The sequence below is a fragment of the Colius striatus genome, chromosome 19 (genome assembly GCF_028858725.1).
Source record: "Colius striatus isolate bColStr4 chromosome 19, bColStr4.1.hap1, whole genome shotgun sequence".
Classification (NCBI taxonomy): domain Eukaryota; kingdom Metazoa; phylum Chordata; class Aves; order Coliiformes; family Coliidae; genus Colius; species Colius striatus.
Window position 1 is genome coordinate 3,431,428 of NC_084777.1, and position 13,679 is coordinate 3,445,106.

Here is a 13,679-nt window from a genome sequence, read left to right on the forward strand (position 1 = left end):
AGTTTCCTCACACTGAGCAGTTCTTAACAGCCATTTCCCTTCTCCTCTGCTCTCTGTCCTGGTACTGGCTGAGCCTGAGCTTTGTTTTAGGCTTAGCTCCCAAGAGCTTGGAGGCTGGGTGACCATCTTCCACTGGTCAAAGGCAGAGCCCATCCCCAGCCCCTCTGAAGCCTGAGGGGGGTGCTGAGTGAGGCTTTATTTCCCTCATCAACATCTGCTGAAAGAAATCACACAAATGCCTTTCTCTCCAAAAGCTGAGGAGCAGTGGAGTCTCCATGACAGCTATTACAATGACATTTTGAAGAGTGACAATAACAAACTATCACCACTGCAATTGTTTAGCTCTCCTAAGCCACTCTTGAAAACCCACATTAATTATCATTCTTACTCCAGCACCCTGACAAGCCTGAGAAATAGCATTTAGGGCACACAAGCTATTTTCTCCCTGCCACAAAAGAGGATCAGATAAACCCCAAGCCAACTGTAACGTGTCATGCTAAAGAAAAACCTCTCAATGCCATTCTAGCTGCCTGCAGATCACAGCAAAACATCCTGTGAAATGAATGTACAGTTTAAACTCTTATCATAGAGAAGCTATTCCAGCCATTTCTGTGCAGGGCTTGAATGAACCTGATGAAAGGGGTTTCCTTTTACTCTCTTTGAGCCTTGGGCACGAGGTTTTTAGGTCTCTTTCCATGGTTTTCTTAGGTCCAATCTTTGGAAACCTAACATGGCCAAATATCTCAGCATCCTTCAGCATGCTTGTGTGCTTCTCAGTGGAAAAGAAAAGAAAGGGAAGGATCTGACAGAGATTTGGAGTCAGGGTTTTCTTGCATGAAGGTACAGAGTGCCCTGACACTGCACACTGCATGCAGACCACAGGGTTCTCATTCTCTGGAAGGATTTGCCTATGACAGCCAAAGCTACTGCTGCAGGGACTGAAGAAAGCTTTACTCTCAGACCCACAAGAGCTGAAGGCCCATTCTCCATTCATACTCCTGCAGACTTGAGAGTTTGATGCTGTATTCCAGTCTCAAAAGTGACAGACAGTAGACACAAGTTCCTACTGCTCCTTCCAAGTGGAGTGTGAGTGTCCTAGGTGGAACAGATGACTCAGTGAAGGAAGACTAAGTGTGAAAACTCTCCTCTTCACCCTTAAGTTAATCCTGAGCTGAGGACCATGTGTTCAAAACCACCACAACCATTGCCTGCAAGTCAGCTCTCCAGAGTGGAAATAAGTAGCTGGTGTTGCACTGAGCAGTGGTTGCAGTGCCTGGCTTAGCAAATGCCAGGCAAGTTAATCAGGCTGTTGTGAGATAAGGGGGGAACCTCCCCACATAACATGTGCAAAGCCTTTTTAATGCTCATTTGCTAGGAAAGGCAGGGATCAAAATGCAAAGCTGAGCAGAGGAAATTGTGGGGTTGTGGGGTTTTTGTGCCCCTGTAAAATAAACACAGAACAAAGAGTCCAAGTACTACCATGCAGCATGCAGGGACAGGGCATGAGCTGCACTGTAAACAGCCAAGGCAAAACAAGAAACAGCCCCCAAAGTGCCAACCAGAAAGACACTAATTACTGCATGCAGAGGAATACACCATGGCAGAAGGGTTGGGGTAGGGTTTTGTTTTACTTAGGGTATCTTTCAAGCAAAAAAGGTGTAGGAAGCAGACCAGCAGAGACACATGACAGGCAGAGTATCATACCTTCCACATGCCTCATCGCTCTCCTTTGGTGAGAAACAATTACATCTGTGCAACAAAACCTTTTACAATGGACAAAGCAGTATGTGTAGGACACAGTGGGGAGCCTAGAGCAGCCAGGAGCTGCTCCCTGGGCTGCAGCAAGGGGTTATTGCTGGAAGGGGCTTAAGCAAAATGTGGTGAGGCCCTTGTGCATTGCTTTGGCTAAAGTGCAGAGGCAGCAGAGATGCTCTTGCTTGGGGTGCTGAGGTGGTGGCTGATGCAGGAGTGTGCTGCAGTAACTGGCATGGACAGGGAAACTAGAGCAAAACCACTGCACCCCTCACCTTGGCCAGGAATTGCCTTGCTCTCAGAACAAGCACAGCTCACACTGGACTGTAACTCTTCTGTTTTTTGCTGTGCAGTAGCTCTTGGTGTTGGCCACACAGTGCACTGAGCAGTGAAAAGCATTTATTTCTCCCCATTGCAGGTTCTAGAGGAAATAAACCTTCCCCTGACCTAATGCAGCTGTGTGCAGAAAGCTGAGCTTGCAAAGGATGGAGCCCAGTTAGAATAAAAGGCTCTGCTATCACAGCCCTAGAGTTGTGTCTCTGGAGTAGAAAGATGTAAAACCTGCACATCTCCAAAGGCTGGAGTGGGAAAGAAAGGCCAGAGGTTAGCCATGATGCTCCAGAGAGCTGAGGCACAGCCTTTCCCCTTGGCATGGGGGGAGACAAGTGCTTCAGTGAGTCCTTGGGGTACAAAGCCCACAGAATCCCAGCATGAGGGGGGTGGGAAGAGCCCTGTAGAGCTCCTCCAGCCCAAGCTCCTGCTAAAGCAGGTTCCCCTTGCTCAGGAGACACAGGAATGTGTCCAAGTGGGTTTGGAAACCTCCTGAGAAGGAGCCTCCACACCCTCCCTGGGCAGCCTGGGCCAGGGCTCCACAGAGGTTGCTCAGAAATCACCCCCCAGCTGCTTCTCCACCTCGTGCCAGCAAGTTCCACACCAAGTGCTGGTGCCAACCCAGACTCAGCCCCAGCCAACGTCCTCCCAGCTCTTGAGGAGCTGCCTCTGCAGCACCTGTCATGAGAGAAGCCCAAGTGCCTCTGATGCTGATCATCAGCATCCCTACACCTCTCCATTTATGTTCTCTCTGTACATGAGGCACACATTGAGCTCCACAATCTCCTCAAGGGACAGAGACAGAGCAGTTGGTGCACAACCTCCATGGAAACCATCATTAGACCGACCCATCCTGCTCAGAAGAAGGTTGCTTCCCATAGACCATCCCACACAGCTGGAGAGACACAGATCTTCAGAGAGAACAAACACGTGGCAACATCTCCCCAGCTGCACAGCAAGGTTTAGAGAAACCAACCAGCAAGATGAGACTCAGGACTAATGATCTGCCCCAGCCTTTTGGCTACTTACAGTTTCTCCTCTCTGTCCGGGGTGACCAGGCAATCCATCCTTCCCAGGAGGACCCTACAGCAGGAAAGCAGAGTGAGAAGGAACATCACCAAGTGCTCTGCACTATAGGGACTGTGATAAGGAACTGAATCAAACCTGCTTGCCTCCTTGCATTAGCTCTGTTTTACAGTGGAATGGGGGTGCTCAGAACCCTGAAAGGATACAGCCCTTTCCCACACATCTCCTGAAGGAAAGGTTTATCTTACAGGTCCAGAGCAGGAGCAAGCTGTCCACCACAGCTTTGGCAAAAAGGGTTTCTGAGGTCCCCCACCAGTGTATAATAAATGCAGAGACACAAGTGTGACTGTGCTGTGCTGTCTTCCCAGTACACAGAGGGAAAACAAAGAACAGAGCAACCATGAAAGATCCCAGTGATGCTGAGTCATTAGGAGATGAACATTTCAAATCAGCTGCCATTTACTTGGCTATTTAAAATCTTCAACTGTTGGGTTATTATCATGATGTCTCAGTAATGCCTTTTATTGGGTACATCACTGCTTGTCAGGGCAGCAGCTGAGACTGAGCTGGCAGAGGCAATCACAGCTGGATGGAAAAGACTCTCTGTGTTTCTTTGCATGTTCTAGAAAGAGATTTACTTACAGGGGGGCCTTTTGGTCCAGGAAATCCAGTTGGTCCTTGAGGCCCTGGTGGTCCCTGGGATGCAAAACAAGCCAGAAAACATGCTTAAGGAATCTATAATGCTTTAGTATCAAGTACTAGCTCTGTGTGAATAGCAGATGAGCACAAAGATATGTGAAGCCAGCTACTTCTACCCCAAAGAAATGCTCCAAAGTGCAAACTGCAGCTGCATGGGGCCACCTCTTGAAAAAGAAATCATGGAGAGGTAAGAACCACTGGACATGTTTAACTGAGCAGTCTGTCCAGCTGCAAAACACCACTGCAAAGATGGAGAGGGCTATCCACTCCTCCCAGTGCTATGCAAAACAGGTCTTTTCCCATCCCAGCTCAAGTGAGAGCATCTGGGAGCTACCAGCTTGTGCAGGAATGGAAGAGAGCCCAGTGGCTTTGGGGCCAGTGCTGCAAGGCAGCTGATGCTCTTTGGAGTGGTGTCAGCAGCAGCTCTCCCACAGTCACACAGAATCTGTGGCCACAACCAACAGATGCAAAAAGCAGGGACCAACTTCAGAGATTTCCTGGGAAATCTTGTAGGAAATTTACAAACAAACCAAACCAAAGCAAGCCAAGGCAGAAACTGAGGCTCCTGAGAGTCCCACTGCTGCTGTACTTCCCTCCCAGCATGCCATAAGCTGCAGAAAGCAGCATGAGGTCCTAGAGGATCACCTCCTCCAGAAAACTGGGGCTCTGGCTCTCTGCTCAAACCCCATGGGTGACTTTGCCCTCTGCCCATGGAGCAGTGCTTACACAGGACCCCCAAGGGCCCATTCTAACCTTCCTTGGAGAGCTCAGGAAGGAGCTAAGGTGACCTGTCAGACTTCTCTCCACACAAACATGTTCCAACTCATATTTCTTCTCCTTTTTGCTGCCCAAGGTATGTTAAGCTGCACCCAGCTGCCCACCTCCCTTTGCCTAACAGGGGACTTAGCAGGATGCTCACTGTGAGGACCCCTCAGCATCATCTCAAACCTGCCTTCTCTGCTGTGTGAAACTAAAGGGCTTGGGTTGAACCCTGCTTCAGCCCCACCAAACCACCTTACCCTTTCTCCAGGAGGACCAGGGGGGCCATCACCACCAGAGTTGCCCTTTGATGAAGAAACAAAACACCACATCATTAAAGAGAACAAGTCTCACCATTGCAGCTGCTCTGCACAAAGACTTCAAAGGGCACCAAGGCCACAGTGACACCACAACCCAGCAGCTCCCCCAGCCCCTCTCTGGTAATAACTCTGGATGAGGAACAGCAGCCAGTGACAAACAAGCAGCTGCTCACCCCTCCCTGCATTGCTTAATCAAAATACAGGAAAGATAATGTCAGGGAGCTCAGGATATTTCCAGCAGGTAATGGGCTCCCTCTGAGAGAGAAATGCTGCCTCAAAGACCAGGTATTTATCCAAAATTCATGCTGACACCAAGCCAAGATGTTGGTTTTTAACGCTGGCACTGAGGTGCTGACGATGCCCCACCACAAAAGCTTTGCTTCCATCACACCTGGCGACTGATGGTCGCTTCATTGCTCTCTGCAGCATGTTCTGGAGCTGAACATGCCTCCAGATTGGCTGGCAGAAACAGAAACAGTGAACTTTGCCCACTGAGCAATGGTGGAGCAACAGCTTGCATGTAAAGCAGCTCGCTAAGGGGCAAGGCCCTGCAGCAGCAGTATGTGGCCATGGCACAGCCCTTTGCCCATGGCACAGCCCTTTGCCCATGGCACAGCCTAAAGCCTCCTCAGGTGGTTCAAATGCTACTTAAATATCAAAAACCAGGGCTTAGCAGAAGTGGCAGTGAGTCACAGGGTTGGGCTGGTCCCTGACCTTGGGGGTGCTCCCTCTCCTCCTGCTTGCAACAGCCCTTCATTCATTCATGCAACATGTCTTGTTGAAACACACTGCAGGACCTGTGCATGTGCTTTGTGGGTGGGTTATGAGCCACTTGGCTGGACAACGAAGGTCAGGAGAGATGGGAAATGGAGAGCAATGATCCAGATAGTCTCCTACACCAATGCTTTTTAGGGCAACCCCAACAGGCTCCCCAGAACCTTACCTTTGGGCCAGGCTTCCCAGTGCTTCCCCTAGGGCCTCTTTCCCCTCTTGGACCCTTAAAAAGACACAAAAGATGACATTTTAGTCCTTCTTGCCACCCACAGCACAACATTGTGACCAGGCAAAGCCAAGTGCCTGAGCTGCACCAGGTCAACACGTCCCACCAGCAGCACAGAGATGACAGGAGCCCTAAGCACTAGCACTGCAGCTCTGGTGACTTTAAACCACGTTCACTGGTGAGACTCAGCCTCAAATGACTGTGTCTCCCCTGCTCTAGCTTGAACTAAAGGTCAGATCTTACTCAGTGAGAACACAAACCAGACCCCACTTCCCCTTGGCCTTAACAAGCTTTCAAAGTGCAGAGGAATGAAGAAATGGGTTGTTACCGTTGGACCTCGCTGCCCCCTTGGACCTGGTTTGCCAGGTGTCCCCTGGAAGGTAAAAACAAGGAAGAGGAATCATCAGACAGCATCATAGGCTGAGCTCACAGCAGATGAGCCCATCACAGAGTCTATCACACACAAACTGCCCCCCAAGTCCTCTCCAGTTCTCATTTGCAATGAACAGGGACACAGCAGCTTTACCATCCTCTCCTGGATTCAGAGTGCTTGGGGAGGTCTGGACACTCATCCCAATGCCCAGACAACACCTAGCATCTGAGGGAAGGAATCTCTTAAGGAAAAGTGTCCCAGGTCCTTTAAAACACCATAAAGCCTTTCAAAGATGAGGCCACCCACTCAGACCACACAAAACCAGACGGCACAAAAAGCTCTTCAACTCTCCTCAAAGCCTTTAACCCCTTTTCCCACTCATCTCCCCTCAACCCTTCACCTGATGTGGGGAAAGGCTGATCTCCAGCCTGGCCAGGATGGCTCCACACCAACACACACACACATCTTGCAAGACCTGTGCTGCTAAACATCTGCTGGCAGCAGCAGAGCAGGATCCCTGCTCTGAGCAGCTCTTTTACACCACACAAGCCAATTAAGCTGCCCCACATATTTACAAATCTTGCTTCATCTGGGTGAACTTTGTGCTAAACAAGTAATTTCAGACATTGTTTTGCAGCAGCAACAAAGCAGCAGGCTTATGAGAGCTGACAGATGCACTCAGCCTCCTGTAATGGGGGATTGTGATTAATTCTGACAGAAAAGAAGACAGGAGACTGCTGGCTCCTAAATCTGGCAGTATGTTCAGCTCCATTACCCTGGGCCTAAAAGAAAACTAATGGCCCCCAGCTTGCTCCCTGAAAACACTCTTTTGGCTAGTGTCAAGCTACCAGAAGAACTGCAATGGGGTTAAACCATCTTCCTTTGGACCTGCAGCCCACTACTGTGACCAATCACCTGTTAAAGGGAGGAAGAGCAAGATTTGTTTTCTATGTAAGGAGCACTGAATGCTTAAAATATCACTTGCCATTTTCTGCCCCAAATCCATCACCTCACAGATCCTCCCTCCTCATGTCTGGCACTCAGTACCCAGGCAAACACAACCCCAGGAGCTGGAAAACTTTACAATCAACTTCCTTCAAGCTACTAAAATTAGTCCAGCTGAATCCTCCTTGTTCTGGTGGCTCCATTTAATAAACCCTGCTGGCATCCTTCTTTGTTTTTAATTGATTACAAAAACCCCATTTGAAAAGCACTCCAGCTGGTTTCCCTTCAGCTCCAGGAGGCTCCATTCAGAGCAGGTGGGGAGGACTGTGTGCTGTCTCCCTGCAGGTATCCCCACATGCTCCCCTCTCTCCTCTTTCAAGTCTATTTTTAAGCAGAGCTCTTCCCCTTGCTTATTGCTGGCATTAATCATGCACACAGCAACTGTGGATGTGTTGCAAGGAATTTATACAGCACTGTACATGTACACACACCTCTATTTTTCCCAAGAGGGAGGCTGAGGGAAAAGCATCTACATTCAGATCATTTTCTAGGCACCCAAATAAATGGGTGGATGGTGGTACCTCAACACACCCCCCAGGCTCTGTCAGACAAGGCAAGCAAGGAGATCTATTACCCTGTGCTAATGGCAGAGGCCTATCAGTCTAAAAAGAAGAGCACTTGCTCACATCCAACCCTTGATCAGGTTTGGAAAACAACCCAAGGAAGCTCACCTGGGCTCCAGTGGCTGCTCACCAAAACTATCCTCCCAGCAGCTCACACTTCCCCAAAACCCACCCAGCATCCTTCTTATTTCCACCCCCTCTCCCCATTTTTAACCTTTCCAGCCCTTTTGTGCACGTGGTTTCATGTTTAGGGGGAGCTTCAGCATCCCAGGCTGTGCCAGCACCAAACTTCAGCTGCCTGCACTGGCAGGAGCTGCTGGTGCTGCTCTCCTGCCTTTGCTTTTACACCTTGTTGTTTATTAGTGAAGGATTTGGGGAGACTACTTGTGGTGCTGAAATGATTCTGTGTGTGAAAGCTTATTCTCGTTCCTAGATGATGACAGTTGTCAGAGAAACATGTGATTCATATGATTTAGGACCAAAAAACCCAACTGAGCTGAGCAGCAGAACAGTGATACAGCGGAGGGAGGGCAAAGAACACACACAAAGGGTTTTGGGTTGTTTCAGCTGCAAATTGGGTTACCCCACAATGCACTAAAGAAGCAAATCTTAGGAACTCTCTTCCTTGACTCTGTGGAGACAGGCTCATAAAAACAGCCAGTGCAGGGGGCTCAGGAGGGACTGAGGGGGATTTATCAAGTCTAACTGAACGAGGCTTAAATTAAATTGATGGTCTCTGTTTGGTTTGGTGCAGTGTGATCCCAGCTCAGACTGTTGTTCTCTGTGTAATTGCTTTTCACTTATTCCAAATAGGATACTTAGGAGCACAAAAAAAAAGGGAAGAAAGAACCAGAGGATACTAAAAGAGTCCCTGAAAATCACTCTTTCTGTTGCTCTTAAACTTCCAAGCTGTGCTCCTTTTACCACAGCAGACACTTGTCTGGGACAAATCCTTCCTCTCCCTCTCCTCTCTCACAGACAAACACACTGATAAAACAAGTGCAAGCTGCTGGATGTGGTGTAAAAGGACAGAAACAATTCAAATTACCATCAAGGGAAGCAATGTGTTTCTGTTGGACAGAGGTGTGCCACACCATGCTTCCCCTAGGGCTTGGGTGCCAGTCCCTGGCCTGATCCTCAGGCACAAAACCTCTGTTATTTCTCCCTAAACCCCTGTCTCCTTCCTTTGCAACAGAAGGATTTGGGTGCTGTGATGCAGCTCTCAGCTCATCAACCAGGACTTGATGAGTTCTGGAACTTGACATGCAGAAAAAGCCCTTTCCAGTTGCCAAGCTGAAGGGATGTGTGGCACATCAGGGGGGTAAGGAAGCACCTTCACCTCCTCCTCCTAAGAGCACACACCTCATTCACAACAAAAGTCAGCAAACTGCTGATTTTCTTGCCCTTCTCATTGCTTGGTGCTGAAGTTGCTCCCTTTCCCAGCATACCTGCTCTCTCCTCAATCCCTTTCAAGCTGGACATTGCCAAAATTCAACCAGTCTAACCCTTGGGGGTGGTTTTTTTCTCTAGCAAGTGGAGCAAGAGGGATGTGGATGCTCAGGGATGCAAAGCAGCACATCTATGCCCTTCTTTTACACTGCCCAGAAATGCAACCCAAGGATTTTATTGCTGTATATTTGATAAGGCAAGTGGTAATTATAGAGCTACAGTGAATTCAAGGCTGTTGTGGCAGCTGCCTTATTCATGGCCTCCCTCCTCCTGCCTGCCTGGAGTGGAGGGAGGGGAGAGGATGCTGCATTTGGAGCTCAGAATGAAATGAAAATCACTCAGTGGAAAGAAAGAAAAAGGGGGGTGGATATAAACCAAATTTCAGTGGCATGATATTAATGCAGTGCAAAGTGATTTGTGTTTTCTGGGCTCCTATCAAAACATGTCTGTTCAAAGTCATTTGTATTTAAATGAGAGTAAAAAGGAAACTAATTCCACTCTCCTCACTCCCCCTTTTTGTCCCTGTGACCAGAGCTGGTGCAGAAAAACGACTTGAGGTTTGTACTTTATGTTTGGACTCTGCATCCTCTCATCCCAGCATGTCTTCCACAGAATTAAAGGAAAAAAGACCAGTGTGTTTGGTCCCTAATCAGGAGGAAAGGCTGTGGGGTGAGAGTTGGAGACAGAGGCCCCACGTTTTCAGGGTGTTTATGAATTTAGAAGAGCTCTGCTTTTGTGGAAAGGAAGATGTTGTAGGAGTGGTGTCAGCTATGCATTTGGAATCTCAAGTTAGGCTAAAGATGGTTCTTGCTGCTTCTGAACAGATTCACCCATCTCTAATAATTACTGTTAATTAAAAAGCTCTTTGTGCCCTGAGCAGAGTCTGACAGCATGGGAAGGATTTGGGTTCATGGAAATCTCTCAGAATATCTTGAGGGAAAATCTTCCAGTGTTTAATTGGAAAGCTGCTGTCTGCAGAGCTGGCTGTGCTAGGACTGGCATCCTCCTCTCCCAACAGCCAGTGGCACAGAACCACAAGGGTTGGAAGGGACCTTGAAAGCTCATCCAGTGCAACCCCCCTGCCAGAGCAGGAGCACCTAGAGTAGGGCACACAGGAACTCATCCAGGTGGCTTTGGAATGTCCTCAGAGAAGGAGACTCCACAGCCCATCTGGGCAGCCCCTGCCAGTGCTCCCTCACCCTCACAGCCTTGTGCCAATCCTGGGATGTGACTAGGTGGGACTGACCCTCTTTGGGCAAGCCCTCCATGCCAAAACAGCCAAAGCACCAGCCCAGCAGCTGCAAGGGAGCATCCCCCATGGCCTGCCCAAGGACCTTGGCTTTAGAGAGAGGGAAAAGCCAAACATCACCAAAGCAGCTCTTACCCGTGTGCCCTTCTCTCCATTGGCTCCTGGAAACCCTGGGAAGCCGATTGAGCCCTTGGGAGAAGAGCAAAGAGTGAGAAAGTGGTTCCAGACACTGAGAGGTGCAGCTCTGCTCATCCACACCAGGCACATGCTGGCCTGGAATAACCCTCAGCTGACATCCAGAGCTGCCCCAACAAAACCCTCTTCCTTTAATAAAAACAAAACCAAAGACAGACCCAAAATGACCTCAGGAAACTGAATTTCATCCACAATACAACAATGCTCTTGACAAATGGTCTGTGCCCCATCAGGAGCCACTGCAAATGCCCAGCCCCATGGCTGCAGCAGGCACCTGGGGACCAGGCAGGCTTTTGCTTTTTAGCTCCCAAGTCACTGTGTTGCACATGAAAATTTAACTCCTGGCTTGTTCCTTTCTGATGTGAGTGCCTGGAGAATTGCTGCTGCTGCTTTTGAAGATATGAATTAGTCAAAGAAAATGCAAGGAGGGGGGGAAAAAAACCCCCAACCCCCTACCCCAGATATGAAATGGAAATGAAATAATAAAGCATCAACACCACAGCAAGGAAACAAGCTCTTGCACACAGTTATGTCTCCAGTGTTAAACAAGCCTGGTTTGTTGGGGTTTTTTTTTTCCCTTCAAGCAATGAACATGAATAATAAAACCTGATTCTTAAGTAAACAGCAACAACATGAAGTTCCCCAAACCCCCAGGGCATGTAAAAGCAAGCCCTGGGCTGTGTAGGGGAAGTCACAGCTTTGACTTGAAAAGAACAAATGGCCCAAATGAAGGTGGGTGTGTGGATGAAGACACAGAGGATGGTTGCAAACCTGCAAATGGCAGTCTGGTTTGAGTTTCAGGGAGATCCTGATTCATGAGCTATTCTCTGTAATTAATTAGTTAACACCAGTGCAGATCTTTGAAGCTGGGAAACACAACACAAGGAGAAGGACTATTATGCCTACTATGAGCAGGAAAGCTCAGAGGAAGGCTGGTTTATATCCATCACCAAAGCATCCTGCACAGCCTTGTGTGCTGCCTGTCCCACTGCATCTCTTCTCACCAACTTGCAGGAGACTGAAGCAATGTGGAAGCAGTCACCAATCCCCACCAGCCAAGAGCTGAGAGCTACTTTTACCCATCTGTACTTCATGGCTGGGAAGGAGAGACCACACAGTGCTGAAGCCCTGGCAGTTACCTTTGGGCCCTGCCTGCCTGGGTAGCCAGGCAGTCCTGGCACGCCGAGTTTTCCCTGTAACACAAAGGAAAGTGTGTTAGTGTGGGCAAGAGAGACCTTGCCAGCAGCTTCAGATTTGCACCAGCAGAAAGGGGCATGACATGACATGGGTGGAATAAAGCTGTGGCCACCCTCTGCCCTCCCTGGGGCAAGCCCAGAGGGTTTGCTGCAGAGTGAGCACTGGGAGTGTGTTGGACACTCAGGACATAACAGTTATTCTCTGCTATCATTGTTTTTTCAACTAAGCACCCAGAAGTCAGACAGGAGTCCCTGACACTTTCAATTTCTTCATTTTTTCCCCCTATGGTCTATTTTTTTCCCCCCAAACATTGCACCCAAGCAAGTGACCCCAAAGGGGCCAATGTCTCAATGCACTCCAGTCACACTGCTGCTGTAAAACCAGCTCCCCTCCAGTCTGTGTGTTGAACAACTCAGGCCAAGCTTCACATAAAGCTCCCATAGCTCCTCTTCAACCCTCTGCCCTCAAACTGCCCACCCAGACACTGGGAATTGTCCTGGCCACTCACCCAACACACTCAGTTTTACTCTAAAGCACCCCTGGGTGACTCCCTCCCTCAGACTCACCTTTTCTCCAGCAGGACCAAGAGGACCAGGATCTCCATTGGGGCCAGAGCGACCTTTGGGACCTTCAGGACCATCCTCACCCCTGGGCCCAGGAGGCCCAATTTCCCCCTGTTAATCACAAGACAAGTGTTGACAAGGCAGGCAGGTCCCAGCCCCTGTGGCTGCTGACAGCAATACCCCCATGGCTGCAATCAGATACTCCAGGGAGCTGCTAATACAACTCTTAAGAGCAAGCTGGTCTTCACTGAGGTTCAGACTGAGCCTGTCATTGAGTAAATTACAGAGCATTATTAGAGCAGCAAGCTTTCACTCACACAGCCTGGCCATTATTTCCCACAACAGCCTTTTCCTGTGGCCCAATTATCCCATCCACACACAGTGCCTCTCCACCCAAACAGCCTTCATTAGCTCTGATAGCAATGCACCCTTTTACCCACCCCCCCAGTTCCCAACACCACAGTCTGATGTGCAGGCAAGCCCTGGGAAGCATTTAATTGAGGGCCAAACCAGGCAACTGGAGAAGAAAGCATGGGCTGGGGCTTTTGTGCTCAAAATCATTAGGAAATCTGAGAGCAGAGAGGACCAGGCTATTAATGTGGATTGTTGTGACACCACAGGCTTCAGCACACAAAACAACAGTTGTTATTCTGTCACACAGGGTAACAGGAGATGCTTCCACACTGCAAACACAGGCAGCCTTCTTCTTGCACACCAGAAGCTCACCAGGTGGATGCAGATTTACCCACAAGGCTCTCCAGAACCCCCTGTGCTTTCACTGCTCACCATAAAACACAGAGAGCTCACTGGTGGGAGCTGGAGTCATGAGCTTTGTTGGAAGGAGCTGATGTCTGTCTGCATTTGGCAAGGGTGGGAGTCACCTCCTTGAGATGCCACCTTTGCTCCTTCTTCCTTGGCTGGGGAAGTGTCTCACTATTTAACTGGTTACACAGTTAAACACCAGGAGAAGTGGAGGGTTCGATGTCTGCTTTCACAAGCCTTCACACAAGGCATTCATTTTCCCTTTAAACACAGGTCTAATGATGGCAGAGCTCTCTTGATCCCTGGGGGGGCTTCAGAGCTTGAGGGGACACCAAGCCCCAGGTGATGCATCACAAGGGGATGAGGAGGCAGATGACAGATGGACACGCTGCAAAGCCACATCATTTGGGGTTTCTGGTGCTCTGTGTGTTCTGATG

At 49.2% G+C, this 13,679-nt stretch overlaps 1 protein-coding gene across 3 annotated transcripts in view; it reads right to left on the bottom strand.

The window, feature by feature from the left end:
- Positions 1–13,679, bottom strand: part of COL5A1 (collagen type V alpha 1 chain) — a 150,171-nt gene that overhangs the window by 27,097 nt on the left and 109,395 nt on the right. For all 3 annotated transcript variants that reach the window (XM_062011591.1, XM_062011590.1, XM_062011589.1), the window contains exons 30-37: positions 12,484–12,591; positions 11,860–11,913; positions 10,661–10,714; positions 6,215–6,259; positions 5,830–5,883; positions 4,827–4,871; positions 3,751–3,804; positions 3,112–3,165 (exon numbers count right to left, since the gene is read on the bottom strand). In XM_062011591.1, coding sequence (XP_061867575.1) covers positions 3,112–3,165; positions 3,751–3,804; positions 4,827–4,871; positions 5,830–5,883; positions 6,215–6,259; positions 10,661–10,714; positions 11,860–11,913; positions 12,484–12,591 — 468 coding nt within the window. The remainder of the gene's footprint in view (positions 1–3,111; positions 3,166–3,750; positions 3,805–4,826; positions 4,872–5,829; positions 5,884–6,214; positions 6,260–10,660; positions 10,715–11,859; positions 11,914–12,483; positions 12,592–13,679) is intronic.